Source organism: Pteronotus mesoamericanus, unplaced genomic scaffold (assembly GCF_021234165.1).
Source record: "Pteronotus mesoamericanus isolate MK-2021 breed Mesoamerican mustached bat unplaced genomic scaffold, CSHL_Meso_final contig_2, whole genome shotgun sequence".
NCBI lineage: Eukaryota > Metazoa > Chordata > Mammalia > Chiroptera > Mormoopidae > Pteronotus > Pteronotus mesoamericanus.
In genome coordinates, this window is record NW_026555084.1 from 17,065,496 (window position 1) to 17,085,004 (window position 19,509).

The 19,509-nt window shown below is 40.1% G+C and overlaps 1 protein-coding gene across 2 annotated transcripts in view; it reads left to right on the forward strand.

The window, feature by feature from the left end:
- Positions 1 to 19,509, forward strand: part of JAKMIP2 (janus kinase and microtubule interacting protein 2) — a 134,737-nt gene that overhangs the window by 78,440 nt on the left and 36,788 nt on the right. For both annotated transcript variants that reach the window (XM_054568221.1, XM_054568222.1), the window contains exons 3-7: positions 5,883 to 6,380; positions 9,868 to 10,077; positions 11,933 to 12,031; positions 16,662 to 16,808; positions 17,484 to 17,624. In XM_054568221.1, coding sequence (XP_054424196.1) covers positions 5,883 to 6,380; positions 9,868 to 10,077; positions 11,933 to 12,031; positions 16,662 to 16,808; positions 17,484 to 17,624 — 1,095 coding nt within the window. The remainder of the gene's footprint in view (positions 1 to 5,882; positions 6,381 to 9,867; positions 10,078 to 11,932; positions 12,032 to 16,661; positions 16,809 to 17,483; positions 17,625 to 19,509) is intronic.

Below are 19,509 nucleotides of genomic sequence, written 5' to 3' on the forward strand. Positions count from 1 at the left end.
GGTGCTTATAGCACTGCCTGGCATGGAGGAGGTGCACAGTGCTACTTGCTGAGTGAATTCTCACAGTCCCTTTAAAAACTTTCCCAAAGCACCATGACATTGCTTAGGTGGGAAACCCCAGGCTCTGGGGGGAAGAGGATTTCCACGTAGGTCTGTCTGGTCCTTGGACCAGCATCCTGAGCCATTAAGCTGCAGTAGTTTCCTCTGATCGTCTCCGATTGGACACTGTGAGGCCGCCGTCCTCACAGTGCTGCTGAGGTTTGTGAACACACCAGGAATCGCTGTGGGAGGTGAAACTCAGCCCCTCGGTCCCCTGGCTTCCCAGTCTCCCTCAGAGGCAGCCCATGGCTGCAGGGGATGAAGGCTCAATGGCAGGGAGCAGCAGGCTTGGGGTGCAGGGTCTGCGAGGAGGCAGCTTCAAACAGGAGTTTCCACCACGGGAATGGCCCTTCAGGGACTGCACGGCATTTTCGCAGTCCCAGCGTGAGACTGGGGCAAGGGGCTGCAAGGACTAGTCTGATTTCACTGAGGCAGCAATGGATTTCAAACCCTTTAACTCATTTGCTCCCAGTGGCACACGAGCGGAGGAGCCAGCAAGGGAATGCTGCCTTGGTGGAGTTCATGCTGAACGCCTGATTCCACCGTGCCCTGTTCCCGGCAGGGCTCTCTCAGAAAACAAGCTGTCGTCTCTGACTTCACTGAGTGCTTCAGAGCCTCCAGGTTCAGGGTCCACGTTTGGGGTACAATATCACTGGCTTTTTGTATCTTTAGTTTTGTTCTCAGGAAGCCTAAGTGGCTAAAATCAAGAAATGAAAAACTGGAATCTGTGTGCTTCCCCAGGTTGTATAAAATTTCCTGTAGAAGTGACCTGCCCATTCCCTCCTTCACCTCTCCTGTTTGAGATTTACGTGGGGCCCGTGACAACCCCCACCTGCCTGCCCTGACTTTAGACCTCCAGCAAGGTCCGACACGGATGACACAAGCCAAAGCTTTTGTTCGCTTGTCTTGCACTGATAACCTCGTGGCCCTCCTTACCTTTGACGGGACTGTCCAATTTTTAATCCTAGATTTCTAAGCCCACATGAGTGCTCATATCACAGCCGTCTTGATCTTGGCAGAATTTACGCTGGCATTTTGCAAAGGCCAGATTGGAATCGGACAGAAGGGGAAAATACGGGTGAGGCCTGTGGGAAGTAGTCGGGAATTTTAATGTTAGCTTTCCCCACTAAGATCAGATTCCCCTAATGATTATTTTTTTCATAAAACCTCTCAGCAGAAGGGATTTGGGAGCCGCATCGTTCAAAACCTGTTCAGGGCTCAATCTCTTGCCCTGTCCCAACCCATTCCTCCTGTCTGCACGGCATCCAAGTGGCTTCCAAGTTAAAGTTGGATGCCATCAGTGTCAAGGAACTCAATACATCCTGAGGAGACCCAATTCTACCATTGAACATCTACTTATAGTAGGAAAATGGTTGTTAAAGTTTTACCACAATAACACTAATGTTAGACTTATCACAATAATACAGATATGGATATGTATGGTGTTGGCACTTACGCAGCATTGCATAGCAATATTTATCAAAATTAATATTGTAACATCTACCAAATATAATATCTGCCGTTAATAATTATTCATCTTCCAGGTGGTCCATCTCTTCCAAAGTCAGGAAAGGCACCTGCCTGCCTTTCCGAGTCAGTTCTTGCAACTCTGTGAGAATAGCGCCAATCCTTGTTGACAGAAGAGAACACTGGGGCCAAGAGGCGAAGTGGCCACCCAGGGCTTCAGAGCAAACGAGGAGGTCTGAGCTCTGACCCAGACCCAGCTCCTGGCCCGCGCTGGGCTCTAGTCGGCCTCTTTACGTCACACTTACGTGGAGACTTGTCCTCACTTTTCTCACCTGATATTCACGTGAAACGAATACTACCCACATCACAGAGCTGTGAGCAGCTTAAATGTACTGAAATGTGTATAGACTTTAGAAAAGGAAGGTGCCTGACTCAGAGCAATGCTATTAGATAATCCAGCTGAAATTTTTCTCCACAAAACATGTCCACTACTCAAAATTGATTCTTCCACTACATGTTTCGTCTATTTCAAAGGATTGTCATCTTCATACTTTTTCAGTTACACAGGAATCTTTTCGTATACTCATTCTTACAATTTACATTAAGATCTGTTTTCTTATTGGTGCAATATGGGCTGCAAATAATTTTCAGAAAATGATTTTACTACAAAATTTGTTTTGTTTCTTTTAAACCAAATGGCAGTCACAGCCTTTGTATCTCCTTCATAGTAAAACACTCCTCTCAAGCTTTTAAAAAGTCATAACTAGAAATTCTACCAAAAATACCCCCTGCCAGTTTCCATGACAACCAAAAATCAGTGCCAAATGTAATTCAGTGCCTTTGAATTTTGTTTGGGTTCTATGGATTCATTTAAGTGATGGGCAATAAGGCCAATGTTTGCTTGTATTTGTTTTTGTCTTCAATCTAGAATACACGTGGGTGGGCAAAAGTAGGTTAAATTATCACCCATCATTACCTAGAAGAGAAATCCTAAGTAAGGATACAAAATAATAACAATAAGAAGACAGCAACTAATACAAACAAATAATATGATAATTAATGCAATAGTGATTCAAGAATAAATTCTGTGTTTCTCCTACTCACAACTGCAAACCTACTTTTTCCAACCCATGTATTTTCCATGCATCTGCATTTTCATAGTTTTTTCCTTTTTTATCTCTACAGTCTACACATGAAAGATCAGTGTTTATAATTTGAGAGAAATGAATTACAAAGTGATAAAATCTAAAGTACCTACAAAGGTTTGACTAAATAATTTTAGATTACAACTGTCTTTTATATCCAATAATAATACCTTACATTTCATAGTACTTTATAGTTCAAGCTACTTTCCCATGCCTTATCTAATTTACTCCTAAAAGTAACCCTTTTATAGGTTTTTTAAAGTATAATCAGAGATCCTCCCTAAGAAAGGCTAAAGCAACTTTCTGAGTTAGGTATAGCAGATGGTTAAACTGAAATACAAACTCAGATTTTCTTCTCCTTTGTCCATTTTACTAGAGTTTCTCATTATTCTAGGAAGAAAAGCTAAAATTTCCTTTAGTAACATGATACCAGCCCTTGTGGTCATGATGCTATTCCCAATGCCTAATGCAAAAACATCCTGCTGAAATAAAAGATGAGTGATTTCCTATTATTTGAGCTAACCTTAACATTACAAGGTCCTAGATGGAAGGTAATTTATCAGTTTCTAAATCAGTAAAAGAACCCCGTTTCCAAGAGATTTCTTTTTTATCTAGTTGAGGAATTAGCAAACTTTTTCTGTACAGGCCAAATAGTTAATATCTTAGGTGTTGTAAGACAGTCTCTCTAAGACTACTCAACTCTTCCTGTAGCCTGAAAGCAACCATAGACAACTGGTAAATGAATAGGCATGGCTGTGTTCCAATAAAACTTTATTCACAAAAATGGGGGGCAGGAAAGATTTGACCCATGGGCTGTAGTTTGACCCACTCATGAGCCAGAAGATAGCCACTTCAATTCATTCTAGGAAAATGGGGATTAAGATTTAGGTTGTCCGTATCTGAAGCATTGAGAGAAACATCAAGCAGAGGGCAAGTAGACATTCTTATATGTTAGAGGTGTTTTGCTTTATTCTTGCTTTATACAGGGAAGGGGTAGGTAAGGGGTTGCTTTGGGTAACCCTAGAAGCCTGTATTCTCTAAACTGTATGACAGGACATACTGTTCTTGCCTCTCATTAGGTGGCTAGCCAGGGAAACACATTGGAATCCATTCTTTATTCCCACACACTCTTTTTGGCTTCTTCTGATGTGTTATGCTGGCAACCGTTGGGTAGAGAAAGATGAACAAGGCTCATTGGCAACCTCTAGAAGTTTCCAGTCTGGGTAGAGATAGGAGAGGAGGTGGTGAGGACAGACAAGTGTATAAAAAACCATAGCATAACGCAGAATGTGGACAGGACAAGTAAGGAGGTGATACCAAGGTACACTTGTAAGACAAAGGCAGGAGAAATGAGTTTTGTCCTTGGCGATCAAGGGTGGTATGACTGCAGAGGGTGACTCTAGGTGGGCCATGCAGAATGGGCGGATTCCCAAAGGAGGGAAAGGCAGGTCAGAAAGGGGAAACTGCACGTGCACAGGTACAGAAAATCAGGGCGCGTGTGCACAATATCATACTCCCATGTCCCTGGATAGGAAGACTCTAGACATGGAAGTCCAACCAAACCTTCTGAGAGCTGGAAAGGTGAAGCAAATAGTTGGAAGTTTATTCCACAATGTAAAGGAACCGTGGGTGACTTTTGAGCAGGCACATCAATCAGATGAGAATGATTCTACCAAAAATACCCGCTCTGCTCAGAGAATATCACCAGTAGTGTGGGGACAGCTGGGTTCATTAAGTGAACCTCCCAGGATGCCGGAGCTGTGCTGCCTGAGAGAAATATATACGTGTAATGCAAGCTGTAGATGTGATGTTAAAATTTCTTGCAACCAGAATTTTAAAAGTAAAAACAATTACTTTTAATAATATACTTTATTTAACTTCATTTGCCCCAAATATTAAAATTGTGAGATGTAATTAATATAAACATTTTTAATGAAATATTTTACATTCTTTACCTACACTAAGTCTTCAAAATCTAGCATGTCTTTTACACTTAGGCCAGGTCTTCAGGCTTGCCATATCCCAAGTGCTCAGTGTGGCCGGGGGCCACCATGTCGGACAGTCCAGCTCTAGAGCACGTGAGGTCAGAGGCATCTGGGAAGGGACCTTCGTCTAAACTGGAGGCAAGATCGAAGGACAGGCGTTTGAGGATGCCTGCCTGTTTATTTTGCCAAGCCTCCAGGGGCCCTGGGTTCTTTAGAATAGCGAGCATGGGAATAATCGCTATGTCTTTAAAATAAAATAGTCATAAAATGTCATCTGGACTTAGAAAACTCTGTTCTAGCTGAAGGTAGATAAACTGTGAAGGTAAGTGAAATCTCACTTTACATTGTCTTAACAGTAGTTTCAATAAGGAGTTTGAATCTTAACATTTTTCAGCTGAAAAGCCTCTTAACAATTATTTTATGAAACCTTCCAGTTCTACAAATGGCAGAGGCTCAATCTCAGTCAAGTAGATGTTGCTCCCGGGCTGCCCGATTCTTCCCTTGCTCCAGGTCGGTGTGTATGTACGTACGTGGACACGATAGAGAGGAACAATGATAGGCAGCAGACACACGGTGGGGGCAGGAGATGGTAGAACAGGAGTCACGAGGCTTTTTCAAGCTGCAATTGCCGCAATTTATTAGTCTGGTCCTAATGAACTATGAACTATCTCAAGACACCCACATTTATCAGTTGGACCCAGCTAGAGATGCACAGTCCGAAAAACTCTCTAGGTGGTCTGCTTGGAACTCCTCTCTACCAAGGTGAAAACCATGATAGCACCGCTTCCTAGTTCCACTGTGCATACCAGTCACCTGGGGACTTGGTAAAATGCACATTCTGACTCGTAGGTCTGGGTGGAGCCCTAGACTCTGCACTTCTGACGAGTCTCTGGGTGATGCCTCTGCTACTTGTCTGCAGACCGCACATTGAATAGAAAGGCCCCGGCTCGTCAAATACTTGTCTGAGCAAAGTCATATAAGCATCCTGAGGTATTTCCCCCTCTTACACACTGTATTCCCAGCTTTAAAGCTTGTGGTTCCCTTCCCTCTGAGCACACGGAGCCCTGGAATTTGAAAAGAAATAAGGACTTAGGCGATCACAGGGGCCTCGCCTGCAAAGCCCGCCTTGGAGCACCCCTGTCCTTTGAGGCTCATCTCTTTTATCCTTTCCCCTTTCTGCCTTTAGGTATCTAAGCTTGAAAGAGAAAAGACTCAAGAAGCGAAGAGGATCCGTGAGCTGGAACAGCGCAAGCACACGGTCCTGGTGACAGAACTCAAAGCCAAGCTCCACGAGGAGAAGATGAAGGAGCTGCAGGCCGTGAGGGAGAATCTCATCAAGCAGCACGAGCAGGAAATGGCAAGGACAGTGAAGGTGCGGGATGGGGAGATCCAGAGGCTCAAGTCGGCTCTGTGTGCCCTCCGGGACGGCAGCAGCGACAAAGTAAGGACAGCGCTCACCATTGAGGCCCGGGAGGAGGCCCGGAAACTGTTTGACGCGGAGCGCCTTAAGCTCCTACAGGAAATTGCGGACCTGAAAACGGCCAAGAAGCAGGTGGACGAGGCTTTAAGCAATATGATCCAAGCGGATAAAATCAAGGCCGGGGACCTGAGGAGTGAGCATCAGTCCCACCAGGAAGCCATCTCCAAGATCAAGTGGGAGTCCGAGCGGGACATTCGGAGGCTGGTCAGTAACCCAGGGCAGAACCATTTTCTTAGCAGGGTTCAGAGCACCATGGCTTTGCTTTTCCAGATGTTTCTCACGAGCGGTTTATACGCCCACCCTTTGTCTTCTGTTCTTACCAAAATATAAGATAGGTCGGTCGATCAGCAGGTAGGCAGGCAGGCAGACAGACAGACAGACAGTCATAAAATGTAAAAGATTTTACATCACTTTTCTCATAAAAACTAGATTCTTCCAGCCCGATACACGTGGAGAGTACCTAGTCAGTAACTCCTATTTCCTTAGATTCTGTAGAAGTGTTCTAAATTATGAGCTTATCCAAAAGCAGCATGCTTTCCTGTCCTTTCTATTTATGAAAATGGAATTGGGTTTTTACAGGGCTGAGAAACAATTCTGTGGCTTTCAAGATGTCTGAAAGGGGCAGCTACTGGGAACGTCCTCCATGATTCACTGGTCTTCTTTCTAGGAACTGTCTCTGAAAGAAAGAAATAGAACTATAAAATTCCCAGTCAGTTTTAAAATACATTTTTCCCCCAAATAAACAAGGGTCATTACAAGTCCTCAATTGGATGTCATTCCTAAGCAGCTTATTCCTAAATATGCTATTATCAAGTTCAAAGACTTACTTCAACCCCTATAGAGTTTGGTCTTTTTAAAAAATAGGCATGACCAAAGTCATCTGTCTCTTACTATGTCTAAAATAAAACAAACATAATTATTGTATAAAAGCTTTACTGTCCTAGAATGACCTTGTCTAAGTATTTTAGAAAAAACATTTACGTGTATATACTCAGCATGTTTAATGTTAGTTATAGTTTATCAAATTAACTGTCACCTGTTCTAATGTACTTTATACTTCCCTAAGAACAATTATATTCTTGGGAAAAGTTACACTTTCCCTCTTGTGTCTGCTAATTCTAAGCAATTATTTTCTAAGAATTCTAATTATGTTCCTTGGATTTCATCTCTCAGATTTCAGTTTTAAGTAAAAAGTGGTTACCATAGAACATTAAAAAGAAAAACTAAACGTGCAATTTTCTTTGTACTGCAATACATTGTGATTGTAAAATGGTGCCTTTGCCACACTTTTCAAATTCTTTATCTGCTATTCATTCTGTTGCACTGGTTGAAAAAAGAGACCAAACACAGTGTAGAAATACTGGTCTCTGCTCTGCCTTTGGTTTTTGAAACAACAGGGGCTAGAAAGAAAAGAATCAGATCTGTGAACTCTGGAGCCAGCAGGTAGGTAAATGCAAAGGAAGGTTTACATTAAATATTTTTGTTTGTTGATGGTTTTCAATGTAAAATCTGCAAGTACATCCACTTGTTGATGTGTAGGGGTTTTTTCTATGATTTTTCTTCCACCAGCATATTGCTGAAGTAGACGTGAAATCCCTCTTAATAACAATATAAAATCTAAGCTACCTGAAGAGTGCTTCAGAAATCGGGCGCAAACGGAATAACGTGGTAAACATTTTCAGTCATACAGATGCACTTTTCATTTTTACCTTCTTATCCTGTTTCTAACCTCACCCCAGCTCCATGTTTGGAACTGGAAGGGAAAGAAACGGAAGCAGTTCTGTCAAGAAAATTTCCCCTGGGAATTCTGATATATGTATATGTATGTATATATTCCATTCCCATCTAAGAACAGAACTGTGGAAGATTTTGGTTTTCAGAGTCCACAGTCCATCCTTAAAACCACTGTGTAATAGAGCCTTCTCGATAGTAATTTAATTACTGGTATATCCTGTAGAGAACCACTTGGAGAAATGCTAGAAATAATCTTGGAGTCAGTATAGCATAGAATCTAACAGAATGGGCTCTGAAATCAGAAGATGGAATTTCAGATCCGGCTTCACCAATTAGCCACATGACTATGACCTTGTTAACCCTTTGAATTCTCAGTCATCATCTCTAAAATGGTGAAGACAGAACCCTACATAAAAGGATTGTTAGCAAAATGAGGTAAGGTATGTAGAGCTCTGAGTTTAGTGTCGTGAATGTGGTAAAAGATTAATAAATGTCAGCTATGATGGTGGTGAGGATGAGGATGATCATGTGAGCAGTCAGGGAATGATTTTCCAGCAAACTTAGCTGGGTAGGGTGCATCAAGACCGACTAGGAGCATGCGTATCTGGAACTATGGTAAACTGTCATAACACCTTGGATGACAGGTCTGGCAAATCAGTGTGCTGCCCAGTTAAGAATAACATTGGAGTTAATCTTCTATGAGGAGATAGAGACTAAAGACAGTGTGCTTTTGTTCCCAAAGTAACAGGACAGTGTTTAATGCCTCACCAGGTTACCAGATGATATCACAGAATTTAGCCCAGTGGGTACCCAAAATTGACTTAAAATTTCATCATGTGACTTGGAGGCAACATAACAACTCAAGATATTTACATATGGGAAATATGTGACTATGTAACAGTTCTTGGGGTTTGTTTTTTTTTTCTGTTCTAAGGAACTCAGCAAAGAATGATTTATACAAAGCGACTTATTAAAAGGAGACATCTTTATAAAGAGAAGAGTATAATGTTGCTTATAGCAAAAGTCTTTTCTCTACCTCCAATTTGAATATTCACACAGAATATAATGAAATGAGAAGGAAGGTTTTACCCCATGGCCATGCTTTCTTCAAAAGTTATTTACAGACATTCATCCCACTTGCCCTCATCCAGGGACAGCCGAAACGTTTCAGTCCAATGGAACGCTGAACAGTTGCTATTGAATGCTTACAGGCCTTTCGTTGAGAAATATTCCTGAGGCCATGCCCAGGCTCAGCAGTGATGGGTGTTGGATTCAATAAATACATCCCACAGGTGTAGGAGGGAAAACAGTGCCTCTATAATCTGGTATATTCCATCCCTATTCTTGTTCCAACCATGGTTTTCTGACCATAAGGGTAAAATGGTGGCTAAGAATCAGCTGCCCTGAAACATGGATAGGAATGGAAAGAGCCAGATGCCATGAACCACCAAAGGACCTCACTGCAGAGCACAGCCTGAATGCAGGCATGTTGGCCTTTGGAAAGACTAGGCTCCTGGGAAGTCTACAGCTTCTTCCGTTACAAATGGCCTACTCCTCGTGGCTACTGCTGTTTGAACTGAACTCAAAGGCTATTCCTCCAAAGAGGAGGTGGGGTCGAAAGTTGTTCCAGGAAACACGGTAGTGAAATACTTTGTGTCTACTTTTATTAACACTAATAACCCATTTTAAAGCGAATCTTTTCTTTGCATAGTCAGCCCTCCCAGGCCACTTCAAACACTATATTGAGTCAAAGCATCTACACAGAATCTACCAGAGAGACAAGAAATTACCCTTTTTGATACCTAATTAGCCTAGGCTAGCCCTTCATTCATTACACAGCGTTGGCCTTTTTCCATAGCAATCAGCAAAAAGAATGGCAGCTGAACTCGTGCCATTGTAAAAATGCATTTCTTCACAGCATTGTTAAATAAAATGTCCTGGGTGTCATTTAATTCAGATGGATGAAATCAAAGCCAAGGACAGGATCATCTTTTCCCTGGAAAAAGAACTAGAGACGCAAACAGGCTACGTTCAGAAACTCCAGCTGCAGAAGGAGGCTTTGGATGAGCAACTCTTCCTGGTCAAGGAGGCGGAGTGCAACATGGGCAGCCCGAAACGGGAAATCCCAGGGAGAGCGGGCGACGGCTCCGAGCACTGCAGCAGCCCCGTGAGTCTGTCCTAGTTGAAGTTGAAGTTGAAACTGGGAACACAGGGGTCATCTTTTATTTAGCTCCCAACTTTTACTTTTCACTTAAGCTCTTTTCCCGTTGCTACAAAGAAATCAATGCTATCTCCTACTATAAAACCAGCTAGTATCTTGGGAACAAAGTTTTCTAAACTCCTAGACAACAAAGTGGTATACACTGCATTAGCAGATCACAAGAGAATTACAGATCCTTTAAAAATCCTTCATAGAATTTTTTGAGCCATCGATACCTTTCCAAACTTCAGCCTATTATAAAGAATCATAAATTAGATGACAAGACTTTGCCTCTTGCCAAGGCTGGTAATTTTCCCTTGTGTGAACAATTGGGTTGGAAATTGGTAAAGATGGTGATCACCTCCAGGGGTCAAAATGTGTAACTATAAAAGATTAAAGCATTTATGTCATCCTCGGAATGCTTCTAGTCTGATTAAACTTACCACTTATTTCCGTGGGTGTTCGTCATTTTATATGAGAAATTATTCTCAGAATTACAGCAGTAGAAATCAGCTTATATATAGTTGACTTTCATACCTTATACCTTTCAAATTATTTAGCTGCTAAAAAGATGAAAATGAATTATTTAGGAACAGAGACAGGTTCCAAAGTAGTACTTAGAACCAAGTAATGAATAATTTATGAATTGGTATTCAGAATATCTTTATCCCAGTAGGTGGTGGAAAGACTGCTGAACTAGGATTTAACAGATGTAAATTTTAGTTCTAGGATTTAGCAGATGTAAACCTTAGCTCTATCCCTGACACTTACCTGCAAGCGTATAGCATAATTGTCAAGAGAATAGGCTCCAGAGTCAGACCCTTTAGTTCAAATCCTGGATCTGCTATTTATGGTGTGACCTTAGAAAAATCATTTCACTGCTCAGAGTTTGCTCATCTGTAAAAGAGAAAAAATAGTGGTACTGCACAGGCTGGTCTGAGGTTTAGAAGCTATGATATGTGAAATGTTGAACAGTGTCTGGCACATAGTTAGCATTTAATACATATTAGCTATTGATCTGTTGATACTAGCCACAAGACCTTGAACAAGTTGTGACCTCCACAAGTCTTAACTTGTTCTGCTGAATCGTCTAGCATATTGTGATCTAGGGATGTAATGTGTGTGGAACGGCCTTGTCAACAATACAGCACTATCAAAATGGAAGTTGATAATGGAATTGCAAGCATATGATAATAATGGTCCTGTGGACTCTATGGAACTGAATTCAGCCATGACTCCTGTGTGTAAAATGATCTATGACAATTATGCCAGTTGGCAAGCCAGTTGCTCTGGTCAAAATACTCCTTTTATACGTGAATGTAATGTACCAACCTCCTTGGTCTGACATTCTTCTCCATGAATATGCAGGAATTCACAAATCCCATCTCTATCTGGTGCTCTTATCCCTTTTTTGGCTAAGTTTCATAGCAAGGCAGCTGTCTAAACTGTGGGAAGCGATGTGTAGCCACGACACAAGGCTGCTCCTTGAACCTCATATAATCACAACATGGCTGTGAGTTCACAGCTCACAGATTTAATAAACTCGTCCAAACATCTCCCCCTGCCTGGAGTCGGGGCTCCAGGGAGTAGCTGCCACCTAAAGTCCATATGCAGTTTCAACTAGACTTGGTCTTAATCCCAAGTAATAAATATTAGGGGCTTAAAAAGGGTAAATATTTGCTCCTCTCTAAATAAGAGAGCATTTTACTCTCACCTTATAAGCCAGATGAAAGGACCTACCCCTATTACTGTTATGAACTGTATTCCAAAACTTTGTGAAAAGTGTTGTTGACAACGTATCCATTTTAACTGTCACGTGTAGGATTTGCGAAGAAATCAAAAGAGAATAGCTGAATTGAATGCCACTATAAGAAAATTAGAAGACAGGAATACCTTGCTTGGAGATGAACGAAATGAATTGGTGAGTTCTAATGTTTTACTTTATATTTTTGTGAAGCATTATGTTATAGAAGTATACGTTATGTTATAGAAGTATACGTGATGTTATAGATGTATAACAAAAGAGGAAAGTACACAAATAATAAAGGTACAGCTCAATAAATATGCCTGAAGTGATACACCCATATAACCCCACCCAAAAGAGTAAGCTGAAGGTTACCAGCATCTCAGACCTCCTATTCCTGTGACCTCTTCCAGTCGTCGCCCTTCTAAAGTTAACTCTATCCTGACTTCTATTAGGACAGGTGTCTATAGCCATTTTTTATATTAGTTGTCAATGGAATCATACAACATTTACTCTTTTTTTAAAAAGATTTTATTTATTATTTAGTTTTAGAGAGGGAGAGAGAAAGAGAGAAAAACAGCAATGTGCAGTTGCCTCTGGCATGCCCTCTACTGGGGACCTGGCCCACAACCTAGGCATGTGCCCTGAACATGTGACCCTTTGGTTCACAGGCCGGCACTCAGACCACTGAGCCACACCAACCAGGGCAGTATTTACTCTTCTGTGTCTTTTTGGCTCAGCATTACATTTGCGAGAGTCATCCATTGTGTTGCATGTAGTATTCTTTCAGTTTTATACTCTAGTATTCGATTAGTACACCACAATTTTCTTATTCTTCTATTGTTGATAAATATGTATGTTGTTTCTTAACCTTTTTAAGCTGTTAAGGGTGCCTGCTATGTATCTTCAGTGAGAAAAATGTGTTGATTTCTGGTAGGAACATACCCAGGAACAGAATTGCTAGATCAGAGAATGTGCATATAGTCGGGTTCCATTAGGGTAGAAAACTAAACAGTTTCCACAGTTGTACCAGGGTTTGCATCCCTCCAGCCATGTATGAGAGTTATCATTTCTCCACATCTTTGCCAAAATGCAAAGAAAATTGTTCCTTTTCATCATTTTGATGGGTGTGTAGTATATTTTTATTGTGATGGCCATTTTTATTTTTCTTCTTAAAAATGAGGTTGAATAATTTTTCAGGTATCTCTTGGCTTTTTGGATATCCTCTATGTTTTTTCCTTTTTATTTTGCCCATGGACTGCTGCCTTCGTTTTCTCATTAACATTAGGAATTTTTTTACACCATCTTTTGGATATTTGTATTTAAAATATCCTTCGTTGTGGCTTATATTTAACCTTCTTTTCTTTTTTTCTTTGTAAGAAAGTCTAAGGTCTCAGTCCAGACCTACTAAGAAGGATCTCTGGGGTTAGGGCCCAACAATCTGTGTTTTAACAAGCCCTGCAGTGATTCTGATACATGCTCAAGACTCAGATACATTGACTAGAAGCATACTCTCTGCATATCTCCCATTGATCTAGGTAGTGGAGCACGCGGAAGAAAGCGGGGCTCAGCTAACTAGCGCACGGTCAACACAGGCTGAGTATAGATAACACTAGGCAGTAACCAGGCTCAGTAGGCATTCTGTCCTCCATTAAAAAGGCAGCAGGTATTGGAGGGCGGCAACCCTCTTCAGGGCTGTCTCGGTAACATTGCTTCAGTCGGTAACATTGCTTCAGTCTGGACTGTTGTCCTCTACACCTGGTGCATGTTATTAACCCGGGATCCACCTTCATCATTCCACCTTGTGTTTATCTTCAACTCTCTCCTCTTTCTCCTCCTCTGTGTCTTCCCTTTTCTTGGTTTACTCTCTTGTTTTGGTGAAGCTCACAATTCATAAGTTTCTTCTAAAAGATTGCTTGGGATATACATTTTTGAAGTCCTGGAGTGTCTAAAAGTATCTTCCTTTTTTTTTTCCTTTTTAAAAGTATCTTCCTTCTTTCATCATACTTGTTTAATTGTTCAGCTAAATTCAGAGGAATGTTGAAGACATTGCTACATTGCTTCTCTGTGTTTGATTTTTGTTTTTGTTTTGTTTTTGCTTCTGGTGTTGCTGTTGAGAAATCCAGAGCTATCTGACTCTCGTTTTATTGTTAGTGACTTGTTTTTTCCTCTCTGAAACACGCAGAATCATCTGTGTGTCCCCAGAGTTCTGAAATTCACAAGATTATTTTCACAAGAAAACCCACTTGGTATGTGGGTTTTGTTTTTTTGGGGTTTTTTGATATGGGATTTAAAAAAATAATTGTGTTATGCATTCAGTGGCCCTTCTAATTTGGAAACTTGTATCTTTTCATCCTTGGAAATTTTATTGAATTCTTTTGTTGACTTTCATCCCAACATCGTCTCTGGTCTCTCTATAATTCCTGTTTGTTTGTTTGTTTTGGATATTGTATCTCCTAGGTTGGGTGCCTTTTAAATTCTTTTGTCTTTCAGCTCTGTTTTTTTTCCTCTTGGGATGGTCTCTTTTTTAAAGCCTCCCATTCTTGTTTCATGAATGCTATATTCTTTTTTATCTCTCCGGGGATATTAATATCTTTGAAGTTTTCGCCACTGAATAGTGTTTGTTTCCTCCAAATTGCTTTTTTATTTTTGTTTTCTATATTTTACCTTCTTAATGGTGGCTGTTGGTATAAAAAAGTTACTTTCAGCCTTTCCTTGTTTCAAATATATGTATTTTAGGTCATAAATGTTTCCCTAGGCATGACTTTAGCTTTATCCCATGTTTTTTATGTCATAATGTATTGCTATTTAATTCACAGCTTTTCTGATACTATATAATTTTTTGTTGAAATTTTGGATGACTTAGAAGTGCTTGGCTTAATTTCCAAACATTTGAGATTTTTTAGTTATCTTTTTGATATCAATTTCTACTTTAATTCCGCTACAGAGAATGTACTTTGTATTATTTCATTCCTTTAAAATTTTGTTGACATTTGCTTTATGACTCTAGCATGTGGTCAATTTTAGAAATATCTTATGTTCACACGAGAAGAAGCTATATATGCAGTTATTAGAATTGGTTTGAGTCAAGTTTATTAATAGCTATATTAAATCTTCTATTTTCTTACTGATATTTTTGTCTGCTTGCTCTTCTAACAGATTTGTCCATTTTCTTCCTTAGTTCTGTCCATTTTAATATATATGTGTATATATATACATATATATAATGGTTGGTACTAGGCATATATAAATTAAGATTTGTTATCTGTTTTTGATGTATTAGCCCTTTTATCATTATGAATTTTTTATCTCTAGTAATACTTTACATAAAATTTTTGTCTAATATTAATTGAATATGTCAGTTTTTCTTTAGTGCTTACATGAAAATATATAATGTTCAACCTTTCTCTGTTGTATTTAAGGTATATCTTTTAAAGAACCATTTTCTTGGGTACTATGGAACTGTGGTTATTGATTTATGGTACATTAGAATTACAGATATTTCCTTTTCTTTGTGTTTATCTGTACTTCCTGTAAATAGCATATATACAGGTAAATTTGAGTATTTAAAATGCTTGTCATTGACCTTCAGAAAGGAGACACAGGTTTACATAGTGAACCTAGGGGAATAATTTATTTGTCCTTATATGTACTCAATATTTAATATTAGTGCTTCAGGTACTAAAGCTCAAAACTGAGGATTCAATGACATTATTTATGAAATATAAATTCAGTTTTGGCCTTTGATATAAAATGGGAGTTTTCAGGTGTTGATTAGGATAAAGTTAGAGAATACCGCTTTAGAATCACAAGAGCTTTTCACAATATTCATAGATAGTAAGTCTCCTACCCCAGCAATCCCCAAAATGGTAGGTTCTCATAAACAGGAGTGAGTACTTTAAATAGTCTTTTCAGATATTTCTGATACACCCTTCCACTTTCCTTATTTTGGTATCCTCTCCCCCATCGCATACTCACATGCAGGACCATTAGTATGAAATGAATGAAGCAATCGTGAGAACGTGAACGTGGAAATTCATTATGCATAGAGTGACTCTAAGATATATCATCCAAATGGGAGAGTTTTGAGAGTAAAAGATGGATAGGTAATGATTATTCTATGTCAACATTTATAAACTTAGACCAGCGTTTTCAACTGGAGACAGTTTTGGCAATATCTCGCATTAGTGGGCAGAAGATGCCGTTAAACTTCGTACAAGACACAGAACAGAAGAAAAATCCGGCCCAAATGTCTGGAATGCAGAGGTTGGAAAACCCTGCCTTAGACTAACCAGGCAAACCAGAGTGTGGTCAGTGTTAACTGTAGTTAGGCAACAAGAAAGCCATACTTTTCCAAGACTTGGTGAGAATTAGTTGTTCTTGAACACAAATATCAATACAGTTTCAGAAGTATGTTTTGTTTTGTTTTTCTTCAATAAAACTGTCTTTAAAATAAACAGCTTTCGTGTGAGTCCGGAGGCTTGGCAATATTTCTGATGGGGAGAAGGGCTCTGGGGACAGCCAGGCTTGGATTCAGGCCCTGGCCGTGTCCCTTAGTGACTGTGTGATTCCGATGAGCTGCCTTCTGTGTTTGAGCCAGCGAGGCCGGGTGGAGGTGTGAACAGGGTGAGACAGGGGCTGAGGTGGCCTGGAGGAGTTTAGGGGAACAGGGAGTGCGATTGCCCTTCCGGAACATTCCCAAAAGCAGGTTCTCGGCAGCACCTCCTTGAAAGTAATCGACCGTTGGAGGGTTATGAAGAATTGGATGAAAAGCCATTTGAGGAAACTGTCACTTGTGTCTCCTCAGTTAAAACGCGTGCGGGAAACCGAAAAACAATGTAAACCTCTTCTGGAAAGGAACAAGTGCCTCGCCAAGAGAAACGACGAGCTGATGCTGTCTTTGCAACGCATGGAGGAGAAGCTGAAAGCCGTCACCAAGGAAAACTCAGAAATGGTGGGGGTCATAGACACCGCAAAACTGCACCTTCCTTTCTTATATTACGCCACTCACCTGGCTTAGTGCTGTTTCTCAGGGTGTTTTTTTTTTAATTTTTTTTTTTTTAAATACAATGCTATGTATGAAAGCTTGGATTTTCCCTTAGGTAAGCAAGGAACCTTTAAAGGTTGCTGGCTCTGGGTTTTACGGAGTTTCTAAATTTGCAGAACAGTCGGAGTGCTTCCAGGAATCTGCACACTCTCCCAAAGGTCTGAGGCAGAGAAGCAAGGTTTCAGCATAGCTCTCAGCTGTAGCACCGCCTTCCGAGAATTCCTCTAAGGTGCCCTCTACAGAGCTGTGCAGTGGGTATCCCTCGTCTTCTAAGAGCTTTCATGTAGCTGGGGAGTAGATGCCATCTTTTGTATTATGTGTGGGTAAGTTGTATGCTAATGCACTCCTTAGCGGACTTTTGGTACAGCTAGAGGTCATCAGACCTTCCCAATGATTTCAGCTTATTACAGCAGATAAAACGTGTTGTCCTTGAGAGTTTTAGTTGGGATGTGTGTGTATGGAAGCTGAGCAGTTTTCGGATTTAGCTAGAGCCTCATAAAGTTTCTGCAGACATTTTATGTTAACTACTAAAGTTTGGGATTTTTAAAATCTCTACCTGTCCATTCTTCTTTTCTAACCCAGAGAGAAAAAATAACAACACATCCACCCTTGAAGAAATTAAAATCTCTGAATGACCTCGATCAAGCTAATGAAGAGCAAGAGACAGAGTTTTTGAAACTTCAGGTCATTGAGCAACAGAACATTATTGACGAGCTCACCAGGGTAGGTCTTGATCAATCTATGAATGTTAAGCTGTTCCCAAGGACAAGTAGCCAAGACGTCAACGAACACTGGAAGCACCTAATAATTTTGGATTAGACCCATAGGCCCAAGTTCATATGTTCAATATGTAAACAAGCTCAAGAGACTCTATTCCAAAAATACTTAGTATCATTAAATTATTTAATACCTTTTCAATTTATAATCTGATCATCAGTTATAATAAATTAATTTGTTAATTCATCTGGTAACACAAAATTATCTACAAAGCATATGAAATTTTCAACTGCTTTGCAATATGAATAGGTAGGTCATGTGGGTATATCATAATTGCTCTCCAGTGTCAAGATTCTGAGACTCAGAGATTAAATATTTCACCTTCAGTGACAGGACTATATGTGTTTTGTTTCCAAGCACCTAACTCAGTGCCTATCAAGCACAGAGTTGCAGTTTAATACATATTTGTTAAATGAACAGCAACATCCTAAGTAACAACAGAGCTGAAATTGCAGTCCAGTTTTTCTGTCTATAACGTCAGTACCTGGTAAAGCAGGTAGAGCAGTTATTGCTCCCATTTGCATCTGGCTAAAGTCTGTGTTACCAAAAGTTGTGGATTAAGTGTCCGTCAATAGATGAGTGGATGAAACAACTATGGGACATTTACACAATGGAATTCTACTTGGCCATAAAAAAAAAAAAAGACCTTTCATGCCTTTGGATTTCCCCTTTACCTCTTCCCCTTGTCCTCTCTTCTTTATCCTGTGAATGGCGTCTCTGGTCATTCTTACTTCCAGACCAAGCCTAGATCCAGAAAGCTGAGGAACTAGTGATGGAGGACTTAGGTGATAGTCTCTGGAGTAGAGGGAGCAAGATGATTTATTGCCAATGAAGGAAGAAAAGATTATAACTTTTGTTTATAATTATTTGTGGTTCACCCTTTTAAAAGTTTGTGTGTTGAATATATGTTAGAGTGTACATATTCTATTAGGAGGATAATCTAAGCATGCCTTGTTTCTTGAAGTTTCAGATATATTGAAGTTGCATGATAAAAAACATTTTTATGATAAAGGTGAGCAATCAAAAAGGTTAACACCACTGGCTGAAACTGGATTATTTATCAAACGTGGCCTTGCAAAGGACTGTGCCTCTTTCCTCACCTCCACACCCCTCAAAACACAAAAATCTCACAGACTCATGAGTCCAGGAATTTGCTGGAGTTCAGACAACCTGAGTTTAAGCTAAATATTTCTTACAGAATTTTGACACATTAAGGCATGTCAACCAAACTCTCAAAAAGATGTGTCTCTAGTTTTGTCTACCTTTGCATCGGTACAGTAAATACCTGAAGTACTTAGTAAGTGAACACCAAATTTCCAAGATATTTCCATTCACAAGAATGAATCACAAAATCATTATTTCTAGATATTCTTTGAGTTTCCCAGAAAATTCCAGGGAGTACTCTCCTACCCTCCTCCACCCCAAAAAGCGACTTTCAACCAGTGTGCCACAAGCATTTTTAAAACATGCAGTGGCTATTGAGCCAGGGGCACTGACCTTTTTCCCCCTAGATTTTCAAATAAAATAACAATAGCCAACACAGCAATAGCGGTTTGGTGTGAAGGAATCAAAATTATACTATTTCTTTCTCAGATCAGAAAAAAATATATTTTTTGGTGTGCCACAGAATTTTAGTAATTAGTTTATGTGTGCGATGGGATGAAAAAGGTTGAAAATCACTGCACTAGATGATTTCAACCAAGACACTCTGTGCCCATCTTCAGAGGTTGCAGGTAAGAGCAAGGATCTAAGAATAGCCAGAGGTAGCTCTCTGTGCCTTTCAGGTGATAAATGAAAAGAATAAGTCTTTATTGTGAAGTGACATTTTTTT